We start from the raw sequence: 24,798 nt of genomic DNA, 5'->3' as shown, positions 1-24,798 counted from the left end.
TAAACCTCGTTCTAACAAATGATGAAACACCCAGGGGTGGACTCAGCTTAAGGCTGGCCATGCAAATGTTTTGTTCTGAAGACTTTTGTAATCTACTGTATAGCGTTCAATACAATGGGGTTGATTTAGTAACACAGTAGAGACTGTTCACTTTTCAAACTGATCTCATTGCTTAAAACAGAAAGGAATGCACAAAATACAAAATTGTGAGCAGGCAGGATCCTTATTGCAGACAAGACATGCAATGTCCCTTCTGCAATCAAATCAGCTTTGCTACCTCTTCACAATCCTCCCCAGAATGTAAACAGAGCTGCGTATGCATTAAATTTCCAGTGACATCATCCTACACCAGCCAATCAAGATGGCCCAAGATCAGTGCCAGAAAAAGCTGGGGAGAAGATGTCCTCACCATTGTTGGACCGTAAGTGAGTATCTGTGTCTTTAAAGTGAAGCGATCTGTATTTTAATTATATACTGTAAAGTGCACAGTCTACTCCTTTAGCAAATTAACTACATAGAACTGAATGACAGTGGAAACTTACTGTATATAAAAATACTACAATTGGTAAAAATGATCCTCTAACTTCAAAAATAATCATGCAGAGTATAAGGTAGTTACAGTCTACAAAATCTTTGCTGCTGTTTAAAGCACAAAGAAAAATAAATCACAATTGTACTAGTCCCACAAATATCTCATTTATTCATTTAGAGCATTCTCATCAACATTTTTAATTGATATCATTTGAAGATTTAGAAAAATTTGCCTGTTTATGGTCAGATTTAGTTTTTTGTTTTCTGCAGCTTTATTATAAGAAACAAGCAGCAAACCCATTTCCACTTCTGTATATGGTGAGAGTACATGTGGCCCATGTCATGTTAACAGCATTCTGAGTGTATTGTAGACATCACTCTCACAACATATTTTTGCATTAGTTAATAATACAACAGACCAGTGAATACAAGAGGCCAGCCTCATGTAGCAAATATATGTATATATAATAAAATTGTGCTTTCAAAGTGATTCCAACGATACACTTGGGGGGGAGGGGGGCATTTGAAGGTGTGTTGTGAGAATTTTGCTAATACAATTCATACCCCATCCATTAACATCAAGTAATGTATCTTTTACCAGTATCATTCTCAGATAGCGTTTTTATTTATTGCTTTATTATTACTTTTTCTTAATATCTAAAAGTGTTGGATCGTTGATTGATTCAATATTAATGGTCCTAGAAACAGGATTTAACTGCACATGCGTTGTTATCGTTTAAAGTATGCTGCCTTGAAAAAGACCTGGATACATTTAACATATGTTGCATTTCTAGTAAAACCAATGCTTATCTGTTGTTACATTTTTAGTGATGATTTTGCCCAATAATGATCTTGTATTTCTCTATGACACTAGGGTGGATTTACTTAAATATCCTGTGCACTTTGTAAGTGCAGTTGCACTAATTTTCCCCAGAGCTTAAGGATAACTAAACCTCCATTTTTGTTTTTAAATAACAAACTTGTCATACTTACCTCCTCTGTGCAGTTGGTTTTGCACAGAGTGGCCCCGATCCTCTTATTTTGGGGTCCTTCAGCGGTGCTCCTCGGGGCACTCAAGCGGGTGCGCTCCCGTGTCCTGCTGCTGCATCTATTGACACAGCATGCAGAACTCGGCCTCGCCCCCCGGCTCCCGTGTCATTGGATTTGATTGAAAGCAGCGGGAGCCAATGGCTGCGCTGCTATCAATCTATCCATTGGATGGTGGAAATCAGTAGACCTTTACCACATTTACTAAGCTCTGGGGAAAATGAGTACAACTGCACTTGCAAAGTGCATAGTCTGTTTGCCTTTCGTAAATTCACCCCTTTATGTTTACAGGGAATTTGAGGATTTCTTATCAGATAAATCAAAAGATAAATTAGATAGAGAGATAATTTAGATGTAGCTGTTCACTGATAGGCTCTGCAGTTTTCATTTGAATTCTGAACAGAACATGGGATCAAATTATACTTTTTTTACAGCATAGAAGTAAAGAACTGCATAAATCTTCTCATCCTATTGGCTCAATGAGGTTGATTTACTAAAGGCAAATAGACGGTGCACCCTCCAAGGGAACTTGCACTAATTTCCCTGGAGCTTAGTGAATGAGTCGAAGCTCTGATGATTTCCATCATCCAATCATGTGCAAGCAAAAATTTAGTTTTTTTCATTCTACTTGCACCTGATTGGATATCCTTTACAAAGTGAAGCTTCCCCTTTACATTTACTAAGGAAGTGCAGTTGAGTGCACAATTTGTTTGCCTTTAGTAAATCATCCTCAATGTAGCACATGCAAAATATTCAAGTACAATACTATATATTAACCTGAAGAAAGGAAAGAAAAACATTTTTTTTAAATGCAATTTTGTGTGTATTCTTTAAAAATGATAATCTTTAGTCTTAAACATAATAATTACATAAAATTACACGAAGAATATATGCACAAAACCTTACACATTCTTTTAAAGTGTTATTAAAGCCAAAACCAAAAATGTAATATATTGCTGCTTACCAATCATTAGATATGGTACATGCATTTGTTTTCTTTTTTGGGATCTTTTCTGGTGATCTGACCAGTAACACACCTGCTATATAGGTATATAGAGTGCCCCCACTCTGGATGAATGAGAAAAGGGGGCACCATTGGATAGCAGCATAGTCAGTCTGGGACGTGGGAATTGTTAGATTGACTAGCAGATTTAGATACACTAACACATTGAAGCTGAACTCCAGCTAACACTTTCTAAGCAGTTACAGCAACAGTTTTTTCTCTTTTGAAATAAAGTTTTTACATTAATAAAAGCTGATCATTGCAAGCACCAGTGTCAGTGGTAATTGATTTGTCTCATCCCTCCGACTGATACAATTCCAAGAGAGCTTGTTAAAACAACAAACTTACTGGCAGGATCACCAGGTGAAAAAAAAAAGAAAGAAAGAAAATAAAAAAGAAAACAAATGCAGCCACCACATCTAAGCATTGGTAAGCTATGATATAATAAATGTTTTCTTTTGGGTTTAATACGGCTTTAAATAATGTAACGTTTGTATGACTACTATGCTTAGCTAACTTGCTTTCTCTAAAACAGCGAAAGGAGCCTGAGAAAGCATAAAAGTATGAAAAAATTCCTTTAATTGCAATTGTTGTGTGTATGTGTGTGTTTGAAGTGGTGAGAGCACCTACAGATGAGTAGGTGCTCTGGAACATTGATATGTGAGCCATGAAACACTGGGGACTACTGTGAGATTAATAATCTGTTGTTATATAATGAAAAATATTAGGCCTGTTTTCCTAATATACACAAAGTTGTTATGTACCTGTGATCTGCAATTAAAACTTAAAACAAGGGGAACAAAAACATAAAAATACTTTTAAACAAAATAAAACAAGAAGCATAAGAGTTTGCACTTACGTAGGGATTGTCATGGTACTGCTTGTATTATCAAACAAAGAAACTACATCATATGGAGCATTTGTAAGAACTGTCTTAATCTGTATGGGAACATGGAGAAAAGATAAGTGGTATTAGAATGTTTGATATTTTCTGAACAATACTTATTAGTCAGAAAATGATAGAAACACTTGATTAAATCAAGTAGAAACTAAAGAGACATGCCATTAAGATGTACCTATTCATCAATCCCCTGATATTCTAGCATCATAAACTATTACAAGATCTTCTGTGTGAAAAAGCTTACAGCAGTAAGAACATGCTTGTACATCCACCTTCTATGTTATGTCTTTAGATAGTTTAATATAAACTGCTGCCAAGCTATGGGCATTCACATGGATATATATTTACTATATGATTTACTAAAACTGGAGATTACAAAATCTGCTGCAGCTCTGCGTAGTATTCAATCAGTTTATAGGCTTTTATGTCAAAGATTAATTGAACAAGCTGAAGTTAGAAGCTGATTGGCTGCTATGCACAACTGCACCAGATTTTGCACTCTCCAGTTTTAGTAAACCAACCCCGTGAAACAATTTCTACTTACAGTTCACAGTGGAAGCAATTAGGTCACCCTTCCAGTTAAAGTGATTGTAAAGAATCGTTTTTTAATTTTTTTTAAATAACAAACATATCATACTTACCTCCACTGTGCAGCTCGTTTTGCACAGAGTGGCCCCGAACATCCTCTTCTGGGGTCCCCCCGTGGCTCTCGCGGCTGCTCCCCACATCAGATAACCCCCTAGGAGAAGCGCTCTCCCGAGGCGATTACCTTGCGGGTGTGCTCCCGAGTCCAGCATTTGCGTCCACAGACACGAATGCCAGAATCGGACACACCCCCCGGCGCCCGCATCATTGGATTTGATTGACAGTGGTGGGAGCCAATGGCTGCTTTGCTATCAATCTATCCAGTCATGAGCCGGGACCACACGCAGAGAGGGACAGCTCATCCCTGCCGAGGAGATGAAGGGGCTCAGGTAAGTAAAATGGGGGGCTGGGGGGCCAGTGACTGCCAAGTGTTTTTTCACCTTACGGCATTCTGTGAAAAAACACTAGGGTTTACAACTCCTTTAAGTAGGGTGCACACTATAAGAAAATCAGGTGATCAGCTGGGAAAACAATTTGATATTACCTTATTGTTTCTGCTGTGAAATGTAAGGATGAATATCTCCACATAGTCTGCTGCTACAGAAATCTGGGAGGGCTTAATTTAAAGTGCATTGACTGTTTTTTAAGAAATGCTATGGAAATAGCCTGTTCACAGGTTACCCTTAAAGCCCAAGTTTAGCAAAAAATAAAAACATAAAAATTAGCACAACACACAGTGGATATAAAACGTATACACACCCCTGTTAAAAATGTCAGGTTTCTGTGATGTAAAAAAAATAGACAAAGATAAATAATTTCAGAACTTTTTCCACCTTTAATGTGACCTATAGTAGGGGTTGCCAGTAGATTTCATCAAGAGAGCTTGACTGTGCCTTCCCTTTCCTGCCAGATCCACCATTCATGGAAGTCATATTACAGCTTTTATTAATGATACATGATCTATGAATGGGGGACAGGTGAATGATTGATAGTTTTGTCCCCTCAATTCAGAGAACCCATGTAATTCATAGAAGCTGTAGAAAGGCTTTTATGAATGGTGCATCCGGCAGGAAAGGGCAGGTATAGTGGAGCACACTTGGTAGCCGCTCCTGTTAGCCGTTTTGCTGTGTTGACCTCTGTAGCTACGGGGGGGGGGGGGGGGGGGTTATAGGACAGAGGAAGGTTTGTTCTATTGTATTTCTATTTGGGTTTTCATAAGAAATGACCAGAGAATTCAGAGTCAGTACAAAAGTACATCAAAATACATAAAGCAATGCGCAGAAGAAATTGCAGTGTCCATAAAAAAATGCATTTCTTGACAATGTTAGGTGTAGAAAACAGAGCTCCTTCTTTGGATCATAACCTAGTAAGAAAGCAAGAGAGACACACAACAGGTGGCAGAACAAGCCATTAAACGTTGCGTATCATAGAAGGGTAGGGGTGGAACTAAGTCCAACCTCCACTTGTCTAGTGACAAAATGTATTACAAAGTCAGTTTGTATAGACAACAGTGGCACCCAAATGGCAAAGGAAAATTGCTTTATGTCATACAAGGTCTAGCCAAAATTTGGGAGTGTGATCAGAAGAGACAGGTGCACCGAAAGTAGACAGATCACAAAATGCCCGTACATTATGAAATTGTTATAGGATATTCCTGGCTTTGGCTGTGAGATGTGACAGAGAAATATTTTAGCTTAAGAATCAACACAAGTCACAACTTATACTAACTGCATGTGCTGATTTTTATGTGTTTATTTTTAGCTAGGCATGAAAGTGACACTATAGGCCCCTATTTTTTCCTAAAATAAAAAAAGAGGTTTATACATATCTGCTCTGTGCAATAATATTGCACAGAGCAGTCCCCTTCCTCCTCTTCTATAGGTTCTCCATTGGCGCTGTCTGCTCCTCATCTCCTGCATGTACCCCCATAGCAAGCTGGATGCTATGGGGGACACATTCAGGTGCTCTCCCGAGCTGGGCTGTGTGTGTCCATGGATGCCTCCACTCCTTCTTCACAGGATTTGACTGATAGCAGCGGTAGCCTATGGCGCCCACTGCTCTCAGTGTGTCCTGTGAGAAGGGAGACCAGTGCTGTTGCAGACAAGCACAATGCTGGATTGAGAGAGGACTCAGGTAAATATTTTTCAGGGGGGGAAACAGCAAGTGGAAGATTTTTTGTCTAAATGCAGGTACTGCAGTAGGGTAAAAAAACCTTTTGACTTTAGAAACACTTTGCAGCTCTATTATAGTATAAGGGTTGTTTAATAAAATTGAGTGATTTTATTAAGAGGGATTACAGTACAACCTCTGTTTCTTAAAAGGCATGGTGTATCAGGGTGACTCCTGATCCTGAACCATTGCTGATCAACAAAATCACCAACCATCGCCAGAGGAGAAACTTACGCTAGGCACATGCAATGTTTGTGGTGTCTTCTTACTATGTGAACAAACACAGCCAATCACTAAATATAATAGGAAGCTGAAAGGACTATTGGAAAATAATAAAAAGCGGAAAATTATTTTAAAACTGTGGATTGGTGATAAAGGAAATATTATTTATAAAAAGGCCAACGAGTAGCTCTTTCGTATCTCACTTCAACACAAACAATGTGTTTGTGCCCATTCTCTAAAGTGTACTATATCATGAATTATACCATAGCAGAGTCGAACAGTTGGGTAAGTTTGCATCACATATAAAGATCAGAGAGTTTTCTAGGCTTCTATAAAAGATAGCTCAGAAATAGCGCTAACTGTTATGCCCCGTACACACGGTCGGATTTTCCAATGGAAAATGTCCGATCGGAGCTTGTTGTCGGAAATTCCGACCATGTGTGGGCTCCATTGGACATTTTCCATCGGATTTTCTGCCACACAAAGTTTGAGAGCAGGATATTACATTTTCCGACAACAAAATCCGTTGGCGGAAATTCCGATCGTGTGTACACAAATCCGACGGAGAAAGTGCCACGCATGCTCAGAATAAATAAAGAGATGAAAGCTATTGGCCACTGCCCCGTTTATAGTCCCGACGTACGTGTTTAGAACGATCGGATTTTCTGACAACTTTGTGTGACTGTGTGTATGCAAGACAAGTTTGAGCCAACATCCGTTGGAAAAAATCCATGGATTTTGTTGTCGGAATGTCCGAACAAAGTCCGACCGTGTGTACGGGGCATAAGACTGTCTCACTTTATACAGAGCTGTAGGGACTATACACATGGAGAGCTGTATGTCCCTCCTCGGACTCTTTCAGTTATGTTCTAAACCAAGCTTTGTATATATATATATATATATATATATATATATATATATATATATATATATATATATTAGAGTTATGGTATGCAGATTTTTTTCAGTACTGCCTATTTGTTTAACTGTTGTTTGGAACATTCACAGAATTTATTTTTACCCTCATTAACCTATTAACCATGCAATCAGGAATTTCATTTAGCAACTTTGTGCTTAATTTTTTTTACTACAATGTTTTTACTTAATGTTTTGCTGGTTTGCATCAAGATCTATTTAGATTGATTTTCATAGATGTGTTGGTATTATTATAAAATGCTCATACCTTATTATAACCCTCTTCTTTCGAGAAATTAGCATCATGTGTAAAGGATACATACACAGATCTTTTTTTTGTACCTGTAAACAGGAAATTAGCAGTTAGATCATTAGCTTAACTTTGACAATAACAAAAATTACATGTAAGAATCTTTAAGCTAACTGACTCTTTGTGTATTTTGTAGGCCAGGTTCTAGTTTTTGAAAAGAATGCTAGAAAGCACATGAAAGAAATTTGCAGTTCTGCTGACCCCTACTTCTCAGAAGGTTTTTCTGGCTGTCATTCTGAGACAATTTTTATACAAGTATAGAAATAAAAAAAATATAATAATAAAAAATGTCAACATATTTCTGACTCTCATTTACCGTACTTCATGCATGTTTCTATTATGTAACTTAAATGTATTGAAGCAAAACACAGTCAGGTAACTAGCATTTTCAGAAGGAGGCCAGCAAAAACAGCCTCTAACCAGCCCCTACGTTATTTCACTCCTATTTTTAGCCTGACCTCCAACCTGCATGGGGCTGGGTTACAGGAGCTTTGAGGTAAGTCTCTTTCCCAATACATAAGACATCAGCTCACTAGTATGCGAGACCTTCACAGGAACAGAGCTATTCTTCTGGTTCAGACTTGGTTTGGACTATGATGAGGAGGACTTACTATGTAATAGAACAAAAATTCAAAGTTCTAAACAATGTTAAGATTACCCTACTGTGTGTGTATGGGAGTGGTATAGTATAGGCATTAGACCGTATGTTTCTTCAGAGATAGAGATCAAAGAAATGGTACAATGCGTCCTGTTAAACACTACAGAAAAAGTGTCAGTGCTAAATAAATAAAAAGCCCTTATAAGAGCTGAACAAAGCTCCAAATATAGAAGCATTTAACAACACTCATCACCATTTTGATGTTTGCGGATATCATTATTACAATATTTCAAAGCCCAAGTCCAGCCAAAATGTTTTATTTTATTTCGAATCGAGAGGGAAAGGCATAGAGTGCCAGTCAGGTTTTTAGCTGTCTGTTTGCCTATAGAGGGAATTTGCCATAACTTCCTGTCAGAACAAGGGTCACAAAGAGAAATAAAAACCTGACTAAATGTTCCACTCTTCCCCACTTTACCCAAGCAAGGAAAATGCTGGAGGTAGGTGCTACATTTTGCAGACTTTGATAGATGTCTGAGCAAAAAAACAAAAAGACCCACCATATTCCCTGCAAGCAACCACACCCTCTTTTCTAGTACAAGTGTCTCCGGGACAGGAAACAAAAAAAATTTCCCTCGGGTGGTTACACAGAAATACAAACCTGACAAGTGTCTGATGATTTTGTACCCTATCCAAAATTGAATAAAAACCGGGCTGGAGTTAGGCTGTTAAGTCCGAGAGTACAAATGTAAATCTAAGCTGTTTACCTGGATTCAGTTGTGCCGGGTATGTGTCCTTTGATACTGTGCATTTTTCACCAGTGTATGCATCAGGGCACTGACATACAGGATTGCAGGATGACAGGCTTCTTGTACATGTTCCACCATTGCTGCAATAATTGGGTTCACATGCACTACAACACACGGCGCCATTCCCTGTAGATAAAGGAAAACAGCATATTGGTTAGTTTATTTTCATGCTGAACATACTGGAACTTATTAAGATGATATTGAGAAGCAACATGATTCTACAGCTCTAGTGCAACAGGCCTGATGGGTAGCACTTCATAAAAGTTGGGACCACACCTAGAAGTTTTAAAGTTCAGTACCAGGTAAAACTGACATCTTAGTTGTGGGTACATGTCTCTTTTCTTCTTAGAACAGAGACCCCCATCACCTGAGTATTTAACTCTGAGAGCTTGGAGCTATACTATTTACTATAGAAGTTTAGAATCTTCATGCAGTAAACTGTACAAAGGTGAATAGGCTCTGGCCTGGCTGCTAGCGTGCTGGTTCTGATAATGGAGGAGCATTCATCTGACTGCAGATCACGTGCCCAACAGGTGTGGCCTCACTGAGCTGCAGAGGGAGGGAAGCTGAAGAATTTATACTCATTGAACGTGTGTGGGTGAGTAAATGGGCACTCCACTTCAATCTCACTTAATCTGTATTTTTAGGCAACTTAAACCACTTTCAATTGCAAAAGCAGCCTAAGGGATCATGGCAACATACCACCACACTTTTAAAGTCACAGTGTCAACATATGCTGTTATACAAGGTTGTGTTCATCCATTTGGTGATTTTTTTTCAACCATAATAGAGAAATGATATATTGTATGTGGCTGGGTGGTCAGTTACTGGGAAGTGGACATGTTGAATACAATGCATGTTATCTTTGTTCCTGCTTTAGACAATTTGACCATTTTAGCACAAGGTTTAAATAATCTTTGTTGGCAGAAATCCACCCCTTATAAAAAAAAGAGGGTGAAAAATACCATTTTTTTCATTCAAATGTTGAAAAATAAAGCAATCACCAGGCTAAAGATCAGCCGTGAAATCAAAACAAATGAAGGTTGAGCATTCAGGGAAAAGTTACCTGTTTTTAGTATTAATCCCTTCCAGCCGCCACCCCTTTATAAAAGAATCTAAAAGGCAGGCGGTGAAGGTGGGCATTCCAATCACGTGACTGCTTTGATTGGTTGTCACATTGGTCACATGATCGCAGGCTCCCAATCACAAAAATGCATAGCAGGAACTTCCCACAACATTGTAGTTACTGTGCTGGGAGCGTGCAGTGAGCGCACAGCACAGAAAACCATTCCTTTTGGACACTTATATGCAGCCACTCAGCATTAAAGCCCACTTGCCCAGTGGCCGCATATATGTGTATGGCTGGTGGGAACAGGTTACTTTTTCCATTTATTTCATTAAAATTTAAAAAACCCTTTAAGGGTGCATTCACACTGGCACTTTGAACTGGTCCCGGGTATGGTTCAGCCCCTTGGGCCAGTTTGTTTGTGTAGTGTGATTGCTCTGAACCACACCCAGGATTGGTTAAGTGTACTGTGCCCAGGAACACTTGGAAGAGGTAGACCTAGGCACGGTTCACTTGTGGTCTGGAAGGGTTTACTGCTGTGTAAGTGCAAATCATGCGAGATCACAGTTTTCTCCATAAAAACTGTGTACAGAAGCAGAGATCACTGGTCTGGTTAGCAAGAGTGATGATGTAGGTGTGTCTGGGACCAGCTGTCTAGTGTGAGTGTAGACAAGTGGGGGAGTAGGGAGGGGGAAAAATTCAATTAGTCAATTTGAGCATAGTTCACTTAAACCATTCCCAGTGTGAGTGCATTCTAATGCCCCGTACACACGGTCTGATTTTCCGACGGAAAATGTGTGATAGGACCTTGTTGTCGGAAATTTCGACCGTGTGTAGGCTCCATCACACATTTTCCATAGGAATTTCTGACACACAAACTTTGAGAGCTTGCTATAAAATTTTCCGACAACAAAATCCGTTGACGGAAATTCCGATCGTGTGTACACAAATCCGACGCACAAAGTGCCACGCATGCTCAGAATAAAAGAGATGAAAGCTATTGGCTACTGCCCCGTTTATTGTCCCGACGTACGTGTTTTACGTCACCGCGTTCAGAATGATCGGATTTTCCGACAACTTTGTGTGACTGTGTGTATGCAAGACAAGTTTGAGCCAACATCCGTCGGAAAAAATCCATGGATTTTGTTGTCGGAATGTCCGATCAATGTCCGACCGTGTGTACAGGGCATAAGAGAATTTAAGAGGCAATTTAAAAACATTATTTTCCTACTTCCAGCTTTACTACCTGATTTTACCTTTTTGGATCAAACTATGAGTTTTCACTAGAATTTTTGTACAGTGGATAAAATGTTATCCTAAAAAGAAAACTCGGTATATACACAGTATAATACAAGCAAGATTAATCCATCATTAAACATCCGTACTTTATATTGTTTCCTGAACACTAGTCATTCACACCAACATAAAACCTGATTTATCTAATTTACCTGTGAATCCATCTTTGCAGGAGCAGCTGAAACTGCCAGGTGTGTTAGTACAGATGCCATTTGGTGAACAGGAATTGCTGTCCTGGCACTCATCAATATCATTGCATGTGGATCCATTGCCTTGTTAGACAAAAACATTTACAATTAAAAACAGTTACAGTTTATTTGGTAAAAGGATGGATTTTTTTGGGGGGGGGATTACACACACATCAGTAATGTTACACTTTATGTACCCGTGTGAAGAAAAATGTATACTTTGTCTCCATGATAAAACACTGCTCAATTACATCTTTGCAGTACACTTATAAATAAAGGTTAGTGACAAAATTATTTTCTTTGTGTGTTTGCATTATCAATACCTTTTTTTGAACTGAGAAAAGGCTTAATTGCAGTCCAGGGCCTGACAATAACCCTGATTTACTATAGCATTGCATCACGTTCAATTGCACAATGAACGAGTGACTACTTTTCACTTTGAAAAGTACATTTTACCCTATCTTAGTAAATAAGGGGAAACAAAGTGAAAATGTCCTTTGCACATGCACAATGATGTACACAGAAAATAAAAAACACATGCCTTTTACCTATTTATGATTGGTTAATTGAAGTCAGCACATTCACTAAGCAAAGTGAAAAACATCAGGAACATTCACTTAGATTAGTGAATGGCTTGACAGGCCTTTTTCTGACACTTGTTATTTACAGGTTTACATTAGTATTTTTTTACTAGAAAATTAGAAAATTACTTAGAACCCCCAAACATTATATATAGTTTTCTTTAGCAGAGACCCTAGAGAATAAAATGGAGATTGTTGCAATATTTTATGTTACACTGTATTTGCGCAGCGGTCTTGCAAACGCAATTTTTTGGAGAAAAAGAAGCCGAATCACCCACTGTATAAAAAATACCAGGCTTATGCCAGATAGCTGCTGCCATAAGCCCGATATTTAACGTCAAAATAATGATGTATATTTACAGTGGGCGATCCAGAAGTGGTTAATTTTCCTTGCACATGTCTGGGTATTTTTGTGAAGTCAGTTTTCACTTCGCTTCCCCTTATATACTATTTGCAAAATGAAAACTCACTTTGAAGGTGAACACATTCTACTCTTTTAGTAAACCGATCTCAGGGAAAATACCACATTTTTGCCATTAGATAAAGTTGGCAATCATAGGAAATTAACAAATTAGGCAAAATACAGTCAGAATTTCTAAAGACTGAGTGAAAGCTTGTAACATTCGCCCAGCAAATTTCTTATAAATAAACCCTGATGTGTTTTCTGACCATTTACAGTACGTGTTTACAGATATAGAAAGCAGAAGACCCCTTGCTATTTGAAGCAAATTATAATAAACATAACCTTATTGCATAGAAAAAAGCCTGTCTAGGAGTTTGGATGTATATGACCCATGATTTGTTTACCAATGTAATTTTATTGATTTGACAGTTTTATACGAGATATTACTAAATCATGCCATTAAATCATGTCACCTTTTTTTGGCTTATCATATTATATAAGTGCTTGTGCCGTATAATTTTTCACCCCCATAACACCTGAAATACCTGGCTGATCCTGCCTGGCTATACCCTCCCCCCTGTAAAACTGCCCCCCTGTAAACTGACCACGGTTTATCATGGCTGCTGGGTCCTGACACCGTGGTCAGTTTACGTGCCTGCGTCATCTACAGCTCTCCTGTCTCTCGTCTGTCCTATCTCCCCCTTCCCTCCCTGCTTGTCAGCTCTGTGTCAGGGCCCGCCGCCCCCCTCCTGCTGCTGTAATAACTTAGTAAAAATCATGGAATCCCCTGACTTTCATAATACTAAGTGTCCTGTATAGGCGCCTTATTCAAAAAAGCTGTTCTATACCTGATTTAATAGCGGCGCTCGACGCTTGGCGTTCACGTGACTGGCCGTCTCTCTCCTCTCCTACTCCCAACAAACATCAGCAAGGGAATCTCTGCCCCTTCCGCTGTACCTGTCAGATCAGGAGAGAGGCGAGCCAGTTGCTCATGTGAGCGCTGAGCGGCGCTAATAAATAAGGTATAGAATGGCTTTTTTTAAAATAAGGCACATGTACAGAACACTTAGTATTATGAAAACCAGGGAATTGCATGCTTTTTACTAAGTGAGTTTACAACCACTTTCATGCATGCTAGGACAGATAGAAGGTAACTAACGGCAGTTGAAAATAAATTTATTGTGAGCAAACTAGCTCTGATGAAGAGCATGCACCCAAGATCGGTTAAGTGTACCGTGTCCAGGACCACTTGGAGGAGGTGGTTCCAGGCAGGGTTCATTTGTGGTCTGTAACTGTTTGCTACAGTGTAAGTAGAACCCAATGCCAGACCACATAACTCTCCATAAAAACTGTATACGGAAGCATGGATCACTGGTCTGGTGAGTATAGACAAGCAGGAGAGTAGGGAGGGGGAACAAGTGAACTCGGGTATGGTTCACCTAAACCATTCCATGTGTGAGTGCATCCTAAGAGAATTTAAGAGGCAATTTATAAACATAATTTTCCTACTTCCAGCTTTTCCACCTTCCCCTCTACCTAAATTTTTGAATCAAACTAAGAGTCTTTATGTAGAATTTTTGTACAGTGGATAACATTTGATGTAAAATGATAAATAAGTATACAATACAAGCAAGATTAATCCATAATAAAACATTCATAATTTATATTGTTTTCTGAACACTGGTCACTCATACTAGCATAAGACCTGATTTATCTAAGTTACTTGTGAATCCATCTTTGCAGGAGCAGCTGTAACTGCCAGGTGTGTTAGTACAGGTGGCATTTGCTGAACAGAAATCATTGCCCTGGCACTCATTAATATCATTGCATGTGAATCCATCGCCTTGTTAGACAAAATTATTTACAATTAAAAACAAATACAGTTTATTTGGTAAAAGTTTTTTTTTTTCCTGGGGGTGGGTTGGCGGAATTACACACTCATCAGTAATGTTATACTTTATGTACCTATGTGAAGGAAAACATATACTTTGTCTCCATGATAAAACACTGCTCAATTACATCTTTGCAGTGCACATATACTGTATATAAAGGTTAGTGACAAAATGCCTCTGTTTGTGTTTTTGCATTTTTAATGTCTTAATTTGAACTGGGGAATGTCTAAATTGCAGTCCAGCACCTGGCAATAACCCTGATTTACTAAAACATTACATCATATTCCATTTCAAAATTATTTTTCACTTTGAAAAGTAGATTTTATCTACCTTAGAGAATAAGGTGAAATAAAGTGAAAATGTCCTTTGCACATGTCCAATAATGCACAGGGAAAATAAAAAAACAGGCTTTTTACTTGTCCGTGATGGGTTTATTGAAACCAGATCATTCACTACGCTAAGTGAAAAAAATTAGTAACAAAGTGACCCTTGTTTGTGATTGGGTATTTTTGTGAAGTCAGTTTTCACTTTGCTTCCCCTCATTTATGAAAATTCACCTTGAAGTTGAACATGCTCTAGTCTTTTAGTAAATCCCAGTGTGCCTTTGACCAATTTCTCCACCATGTCATGATTATTTACAGCACTGCTCATATTAAAAATGATTTCCTAGTTACCTAAATGTTATTTTTTCATAGTTCCAACTTAAGAAGTGGCGTTGCTATGGGGGGGGGTTGCGGGCCATACCCAGGTGACACACGCCAGAGGGGTGACACCAAGGCCAGGACGGGGGGGGTGTGAAGAGATGAGTACGGGCAATGCCGGTTAAACTGTGCCCCATGGCAGATGAACATCAGTACAAAGTCACTGATCACTGCTGAAGTCAGACCTTCTGACCCTGCACAGTGGCCTTGCAGAGCTGCAGCGGGGTGCCGGGTGCTGCAACGCTCCCTGCGCTCCTACACTCAGCACTAGTAGACATCCATTGCACTTCTCTGTCAGGACGAATAAACTGCCCCCGACAGATCATTTCTAGTCCCCGCCTCTGTCATGATGTCTTTCAGAGGCCGGGACAGGAAGAGAGAGAGGCACCGTGAAGGGAGCGTGCATGTTGCTCAGATTAGGTAAGTAAAAAATGACAGACAGAGGAGAATATATGTTGCTTAACAGTGTAATGCTGCAGTGACTCTTTTCCAGTGCACCGGACTGGTTTATGTCTTGGGAACTCTGGTGGGTTTTGTGATTGGGGGTTAACTAACACTGCTATTAGCCAGTAATATGCAGCATGAAGGGGTTAATGTACTGACATTGGCCACTAATTCAGCACAAGGCTTTAATAAACACTACCACTGATCTCTAATGCAGTAGTGGCCAGGACCAGGGGAAGTGTTAATTAACCCATTCATGCTGCAATACAAAGTGGTATTTAACACTGACCACTAATACAGCACAAGGGAGTTAATAAACACTGCCACTGGCCACTACTGCATTAGTGATCAATACCAGTGTTAATTAACCCCTTGAGCTGAATTAGTGGCCAATGTCAGTGTTATTTGGCTCCCTAATGCTGCAGGGTTTTAAAATAGCATAATGCCACTGACCATCTATGCTGGGGATCATTGTAGAAACTGGCACCAATGCTGGCAGTTATTATTGCGGAAACTGACACCAATGCTGGCAATTATTTTGGTGGAAACTGACACCAATGCTGGCGGTTATTATTGCAGAAACTGAAACCAATGTTGGGGATCATTGCAGAAACTGGCACCAATGCTGGGGATCATTGCAGAAACTGGCACCAGTGCTGGGGATCATTGCAGAAACTGACACCAATGCTAGCGGTTATTATTGCGGAAACTGACAGCAATGCTGGGGATTTTTATTGCAGAAGCGGGCACTGATTTCTTGGGAAGTTCTATTTTTTTTTCATATCATATTGTTATTTAAATTGGCTAGTTGCTTTATAGTTGTTAATGACACTACTATTGCCATTATATGCAGTGTTATTTGGGGGGAAAAAATGTCGGGGGGGGGGGGGGGATTGATGACACCATGTCTTACCGCACCAGGTAACACCAACCCTAGTGATGCCACTGAACTTAAGCAGCACTTACATAATTGTGAAGAGAAATGGAAATACACAGGAACGATGTCAAAAATCTTCATGGGGTCAATTTATAAAAAAAAAAATATATATCATTGGATAAATGACACAAGCATTCGCCCAGTTGTCCATTCTGTCCGTATCTTGTTTAAAGAGGCATTGCAGCCTGCTCACATAATTTATAATAAAAACATCTTTGCCATTTTGAAGCTTCCCTCCAACCACTTTGCATATTATTTTATATATACTGTGATTCTGTACTTGCCAAATATCCTGCAGAAATCCCCCCCCACTGAGTCTGGCTGCATCCATTTTAACCGTGGCCAGCTGAAGCTGCTGCCTGTTCACTTCCTGGATTTACACAGACACACCTCCAGTTCTGCAGCCCTGCAGCTGTCATTGGCCCTCTTATGACTCATTCCCCCTCCCATCCTGGCAAACTCTCACGAGAGAGAGAGAGAGAGAGAGAGAGAGAGAGAGAGAGAGAGAGAGAGAGAGAGAGAGAGAGAGCTATGCATGTCATAAGCCTAGGCTTTTTACCAGACAAGAAAGAGGAAGTGGGCTGTATAAGGTATTTATTGGGTGAAAAAAAATGTACTATCCAAAGTTAAAACAACAAGGGCAGAGGATTTAATAGATGGAAAGTTGAAAAAATTACTGAAGTTCCACTTCAATGCAGTAATTTCCTATACAACCTCTGGTGGCCATACTGCAGTTATTTCCTGATTGAGGTATTTCAGGAAAAATACCAAATTTTTGCTATTAGATAAAGCTGACAATCAGAGGAAATTAACATATTAGATAAAACACAGTCAGAATGTCTGAAGACTGAGTGAAAGCTTGTAACATTCACCCAGCAAATATCTTATAATGGACCCCTATGTGTTTTCTGACCATATACATTATGATTCTGCATTGAAACAACAGACCTGTATGTTACTCAGCCAAAGATTTTGCAGACACAGAAAGCAGAAGACTCCTTGCTACTTGAAGCAAATTATAATAAACATAACCTTATTGCATAGAAAAAAAAAAGTATATGTCTAAGTGTTTGGGTGCACATGACTCATGATTGGTTTACCAATGTTATTTTATAGATATGACAGTTTTATATCAGATATTACTAAATGGTGTCATCATGTCATGATGCCTATCAAATTATGGTATCTAGAGGGGAGTGGTAATTTTAAGGCATACTAGGAGAGATAAAAGGTAACTAACGGTAGTTAAATATAGGTTTATTGTGAGCAACTTGACTCTGATGAAGAGCATGCACCCAGGATCGGTTAAGTGTGCCATGCCCAGGACTACTAGGAAGAGATGGTCCTAAGCACGGTTCATTTGTGGTCTGGAACTGTTTGCTGCAGTGTAAGTGCAAACCATGCCAGACCAAATTCCTCTCCATAAGAACTGTGTGCAGAAGCATGGATCACTGGTCTGGTTAGCAGGAGTGATGATGTAAGTGTGTCCAGGACTACTTGTCTAGTGTGAGTGTAGACAATTGGGGGAGACAAGTGAACTCGGAAATGGCTCACTTATACCAGTCCCAGTGTGCAGAGTGCATCCTAAGAGAATTATATTAAGAGCCTATTTAAAAACATAATTTTCCTACTTTCAGCTTATCCTTTACCTAATTTTAACCCTTTGGATCAAACGCTGAGTCTTTCAGAAGAATTTGTGTACAGTGGATACAGTTTCATGTAAAAAGACAAATCAGTATATAATACAATCGATCATTAAAAATTCTTACTTTATATTGTTTTCTTACACTAGTCACTCATACCAGCATAAGACCTGATTTATCTAAGTTACCTGTGAATCCATTCTTGCAGGAGCAGCTGTAACTGCCAGGTGTGTTAGTACAGGTGGCATTTGATGAACAGGAATTGTTGCCCTGGCACTCATTGATATCATTGCATGTGAATCCAGTACCTTGTTAGACAAAAACATTTCCAATTAAAACAAATACAGTTTATTTGGTAAAAGTTTTTTTTTGGGGGGGGGGGGGGGGGGATTACACACGCATCAGTAATGTTACACTTTATGTACCGATTTGAAGAAAAATGTATACTTTATCTCCATGATAAAACACTGCTCAATTACATCTTTGCAGTGCACATATACTATACATAAAGGTTAATGACAAAATGCTTTTGTTTGTGTGTTTGCATTTTCAATGCCTTTCTTTGAACTGAGAGAAGGCTAAATTGCAGTTCAGGGCCTGACAATAACCCTGATCTACTACAGCATTACATTATGTTCAATCTCAAAATGAACGAGTGACTAATTTTCACTTTAAAAAGTTAATTTTGCCCTATCTTAGTAAATAAGGTAAAACAAAGTGAAAATTATCTTTGTGCATGTCTAATGATGTACAAGGAAAATAAAAAACAGGCTTTTTACTTGTTTATGATTGGTTAATTGAAATCAGCTCATTCACTAAGCACCAGTGTATCTTTGCCCAGTTTCTCCACTATGTCATGATTATTTACAGCACTGCTCATATAAAAAATATTTCCTTGTTACCTAAATTACATTTTTTCCTTGTTCCAAGTTAAGCAGCATTTACGTAATTAGGAAGAGGAATGGAAACACACAGGATCAAACTGTCAAAAATCTACATGGGGTCTATTTATGGAAAAAAACAACCACTAGATAAATGACACAAGCATTCGCCCAGTTGTCATGCACTCATATGCAACCCCTAGTGGCCATAATGCAGTTTTTATCCTGACTGAGGTAGTTCAGGGAAAATACCTAATATTTGCCATTAGATGAAGCTGGCAATCATAAGAAATGAACATATTAGGCAAAACACAGTCAGAATTTCTGAACACTGAGTGAAAGCTTTTAACATTCGCCCAGCAAATGTCTTATAAATGGACCCCTATGTGTTTTCTGACAATTTTACAGTATGTATCTACATTTAAACATCAGATTTTGCAGACATAGAAAGCAGAAGACCCCTTGCTACTTAAAGCAAATGATAATAAACATAACCATCCATATTGCACGAAAATGTCTGTATATCTAGGACTTTGGGTATAAATGACTCAAGATTGTTTTATCACTGTAATTTTATATATTAACAGTTTTAAATTAGATACGACTAAATGATGTTATTAAATCATGTCATCTTATATTGGATTTGCCGAAGATCATGCACCCTTGAAATGCATAACCCATGAAATAACTTTGAGGTTGTGCCCAGGTTTGCAATTTAGGTTAGGAATGTCATACAGTCATGCCTGGTGTTCAGAAACACATTCGTTTCTATAATATGCAAGCAATTTCTTTGTGAGTGAATTACTTTTACGCTAAAGTTATATTGGGGAAATTTACACTACGATGGTGTGTCCATGTTTGTTTTAGTATACACCAAGTAATTCCCAATGCTGGAGGGTGCTGCAAGGCTGTGGATCCCATTCCATATTCACTTGCTTTGTTAGTGATACTCCCTTTTTGGACATTTTTAATTGTCCACTATTTATATCCTTTTTATACCTGAGCGCAGATGTTATTTTGATTGTTTTTATGAATTAGTGCTTATTTTGAAGTCTGAAGGTGGAGGAATTGGGGCGGATTTGAGGTTTGATGGTTCAGGGGTAAGGTCTGATCTGAGGCCTGATGGTGCAGGAATTGACGTTGATCTGAGGTCTGAAAGAGTAGAAATTGGGATTGATCAGAGGTCTAGGGCACGCTCTTGTGTAATGACACAGCAGTTGCCCAATGCTTGTAAGTTGACATGTAATGTGGAAAAGGTTGCTGACTCCTAAATAGGGATGAGCTTCGTGTTCGAGTCGAACCCATGTTCGACTCGAACATTGGCTGTTCGGTCGTTCGCCGAATTCCGAACTTTATGGGCCGTTCGCACCAAATTCGTGTGGCGCGTCATGGCCCATAATTCACTGCGGCATCCCAGTGCATTGCTGGCTGATGAATGGCCAAGCATGCACTATGACCCGCATGCTTGGCCAATCACAGCGCCGCGTTAACAGAGAGCCGTAATTGGCCAAAGCCAAGGAGGCTTTGGCCAATTATGGCTCAGGGGATTTAGTACACGCCCCACACTATATAAGGCCGCCTGCACGGCGGCCCTGTGTAGTGTGTGTTCCGGCGTTCATTGAGAGAGAGAGAGAGACAGACAGTGACATTTGATTTGAGTTAGCTAGATTAGGCAGGACAGTCAGTCAGTTAGCTGCACTTAAAGTGTATTGTCTATATATATGCATCCCAGGTGTTGCATATATATATATATATATACACTGTATTCAGTTTAGCTAGATCCGTTCCTGTTATCTTCTAGACTATTTACATTTAGTGCAGTGCGTCCTGCTCACAGTGTTCAGCTAGATCCGTTCCTGTTATCTTCTTACTGACAGGCAGGCTTGTCTTGTTACAGTATTTTGAAGAAAATTACTGGTGTTCTTTTGATCCTATTAGTACCACAGTAAGGCAGCTAGACTATTTACATTTAGTGCAGTGCGTCCACCTCACAGTGTTCAGCTAAACCTACAAGCTAGTGGGGTGCGTCCTGCTCACAGTGTTCAGCTAGATCCGTTTCTGTTATCTTCTTACTGACAGGCAGGCTTGTCTTGTTACAGTAAATACAGCTACCTGAAGAAAATTACTGGTGTTCTTTTGATCCTATTAGTACCACAGTGAGGCAGCTAGACTATTTACATTTAGTGCAGTGCGTCCACCTCACAGTGTTCAGCTAAACCTACAAGCTAGTGGGGTGCGTCCTGCTCACAGTGTTCAGCTAGATCCTTTTCTGTTATCTTCTTACTGACAGGCAGGCTTGTCTTGTTACAGTAAATACAGCTACCTGAAGAAAATTACTGGTGTTCTTTTGATCCTATTAGTACCACAGTCAGGCAGCTAGACTATTTACATTTAGTGCAGAGCGTCCTGCTCACAGTGTTCTGCTAAACCTACAAGCTAGTGGGGTGCGTCCTGCTCACAGTGTTCAGCTAGATCCGTTTCTGTTATCTTCTTACTGACAGGCAGGCTTGTCTTGTTACAGTAAATACAGCTACCTGAAGAAAATTGCTGGTGTTCTTTTGATCCTATTAGTACCACAGTCAGGCAGCTAGACTATTTACAGTTAGTGCAGTGCGTCCTGCTCACAGTGTTCTGCTAAACCTACAAGTTAGTGGGGTGCGTCCTGCTCACAGTGTTCAGCTAAACCTACAAGTTAGTGGGGTGCGTCCACCTCACAGTGTTCAGCTAAACCTACAAGCTAGTGGGGTGCGTCCTGCTCACAGTGTTCAGCTAGATCCATTTCTGTTATCTTCTTACTGACAGGCAGGCTTGTCTTGTTACAGTAAATACAGCTACCTGAAGAAAATTGCTGGTGTTCTTTTGATCCTATTAGTACCACAGTCAGGCAGCTAGACTATTTACAGTTAGTGCAGTGCGTCCTGCTCACAGTGTTCTGCTAAACCTACAAGTTAGTGGGGTGCGTCCTGCTCACAGTGTTCAGCTAAACCTACAAGTTAGTGATTGATTTTTGCTAGCTGCAGTATCAGTACATATATATATATATATATATATATATATATATATATATATATATATATCCCAGCTTAGTGCAGCTACAGGCCATTAGTATGTCTGGAAGGCCAAGAAGGAGAGGCAGACAGTCACAAGCCAATAAGAGAGGGCAAGCAGGCTCTGTGTCTAGTGCTGGTCGTGGAGACGGTGCATCCTCATCAGCACGTGGCCATGGGACACGCTTGGCCTTTTTTTCGGCAGCTGGCCATGTTGAGCCGCAACATGCGGAAGACTTGGTCGAGTGGATGACCAAGCCGTCCTCATCCTCCTCATCCTCTCTCACCCATGCCCAGGGTACTTTGTCTGGCAAAGCAGCGGCCTCTTCCCTCGGCTCAATGTCATCAGTGACTCCTCCCCTAGCCCCACCATGTCCTCCTGAGGAGTCCCTCGAACTGTTTGACCACAGTGTTGGGTACATGCTCCAGGAGGATGCCCAGCGTTTGGAAGGCTCTGATGATGATACTGAGCTCGATGAAGGCAGTAACATGAGCACGGACAGAGGGGGTGCCCAAGAAGGACAGCAATCTGGCAGTCATGCTCCCCCTGCTGCAGCATACTGCCAGGTTTGCTCCAGTGATGAGGAGGGAGGGGATGATGAGGTCACTGACTCAACGTGGGTGCCTGATAGGAGAGAGGAGGAGGAGGAGGCGGCACATCACCAACGAGGCAGGATGCCCTCCAGGGGCCAGCCTAAGGGCAGCACATTGACTGCATCACACCCCAAAGCTCCACATGTGCAGGGCGCTGCAGTCTCTGCGCGTTATTCAAAAAGTTCTTTGGTGTGGGCCTTTTTTGAGACGAGTGCATCAGATCGCACCGCTGCTATTTGCAACATATGTCTCAAGCGTATCTCGCGTGGCCAAAACATCTCCCGCTTGGGTACCACATGCTTGACCAGACATATGTTGACCTGCCATGCAGTTCGTTGGCAAGCGTATCTAAAAGACCCACACCAAAGAACAAAGAGGACCTCTCCTTGCTCCTCATTAGCTGAGATTTCCAACCCCACTAGACCTTCAGTCCTCTCTGAGACCTGCACTGAGAGGAATGAAGGTGTAGAATTAGGTGTGTCACAGCCAAGTACTTGTGGGCAATCTGATTTTGGTACACCGACGTCAGATTGTACCAGGCAAATTTCCCTGCCCCAGCTGCTGCACCACCGAAAGAAGTTTGCTCCCAGCCATCCACATGCCCAGCGGTTGAATGCTAGCTTGGCAAAATTGCTAGCACTTCAACTGCTGCCTTTTCAGTTGGTAGACTCTGCCCCCTTCCGTGAGTTTGTGGAATGTGCGGTTCCTCAGTGGCAGGTACCCAAACGCCACTTTTTCTCACGGAAGGCGATTCCGGCTCTCTACCAGCATGTGGAAGGCAATGTCCATGCCTCGCTGGACAGGGCGGTCAGCGGTAAGGTGCATATTACCGCTGACTCATGGTCCAGCAGGCATGGACAGGGACGTTACCTAAGTTTCACGGCGCATTGGGTGACTCTGCTGGCAGCTGGGAAGGATGCAGGACAAGGTGCAGTAGTGTTGGAGGTTGTTCCGCCACCACGCCTCCAAAATGCTAATGATTGTGACACACCTCTCTCCTCCACCCCCTCCTCTTCTTCTTCCTCCATGGCCTCTTCCTCGGAACCAGCGGTGCTCCGTAGTCGTTCAAGGGGCTACGCAAGTACGCAGGCCAAAAGATGCCATGCGGTGCTTGAGCTGGTGTGCTTGGGGGACAGGAGCCACACTGGGGCAGAGGTTCTGTCAGCTCTGCAGGGGCAGGTTCAGAGGTGGTTGATGCCATGCCAACTTAAGGCAGGAATGGTGGTTTGCGACAATGGCACCAACCTCCTCTCTGCCCTCCGACAGGGACAAATGACCCATGTGCCCTGTTTGGCTCACGTCCTTAACTTGGTGGTGCAGCGGTTCTTGGGCAGGTACCCGGGCTTACAGGATGTCCTGAGGCAGGCCAGGAAAGTCTGTGTGCATTTCCGCCGGTCATATAATGCCAGTGCTCGGCTGACGGACCTCCAAAAGGAGTTTAACCTGCCCAAGAACCGCCTAATCTGTGACATGCCCACCAGGTGGAACTCAACGTTGGCCATGCTGCAGCGGCTGCACACGCAGCAGAGGGCCATCAATGAGTACCTGTGCGACTATGGCACCAGGACAGAGTCAGGGGAGCTTGGTTTTTTTTCCCCACGCCAGTGGGCCATGATCAGGGATGCATGCACTGTCCTGTCACCATTTGAGGAGGCCACGAGGATGGTGAGCAGTGACAGTGCATGCATCAGTGACACTGTCCCCCTTGTCCACCTGTTGGAGCACACGCTGCGTGGAATAATGGACAGGGCACTTGAGGCAGAACAGAGGCAGGAAGAGGAGGACTTCCTTAGCTCTCAAGGCCCCCTTTATCCAGACAGTGTTCCTGCGTGCCCGCCGATCACACAGGAAGAGGACGAGGAGGAGGAGGAAGATTGTGTCAGTATGGAGGTGGAGCCTGGCACTCAGCATCAGCAGCAGTCTTTAAGGGATCAGTCCCAAGAAACACATGGACTTGTACGTGGCTGGGAGGAGGTGGCTGCGGACCATGTTGTCCTTAGTGACCCAGAGGACTCCGGACCGAATGCCTCAGCAAACC

General features: G+C 41.1%; 1 protein-coding gene across 1 annotated transcript in view; it reads right to left on the bottom strand.

The window, feature by feature from the left end:
- Window positions 1-24,798, bottom strand: part of LOC141139893 (uncharacterized) — a 163,373-nt gene that overhangs the window by 15,943 nt on the left and 122,632 nt on the right. The window contains 5 exon segments of the mRNA XM_073626451.1: window positions 3,441-3,520; window positions 7,642-7,715; window positions 9,046-9,213; window positions 11,602-11,721; window positions 18,427-18,546. Of these exon segments, the coding sequence (XP_073482552.1) occupies window positions 3,441-3,520; window positions 7,642-7,715; window positions 9,046-9,213; window positions 11,602-11,721; window positions 18,427-18,546 (562 nt within the window).

The sequence above is a fragment of the Aquarana catesbeiana genome, linkage group LG04 (genome assembly GCF_042186555.1).
Source record: "Aquarana catesbeiana isolate 2022-GZ linkage group LG04, ASM4218655v1, whole genome shotgun sequence".
NCBI classification, from domain to species: Eukaryota; Metazoa; Chordata; class Amphibia; order Anura; family Ranidae; genus Aquarana; species Aquarana catesbeiana.
This window is presented reverse-complemented; position numbering and strand designations above follow the sequence as displayed.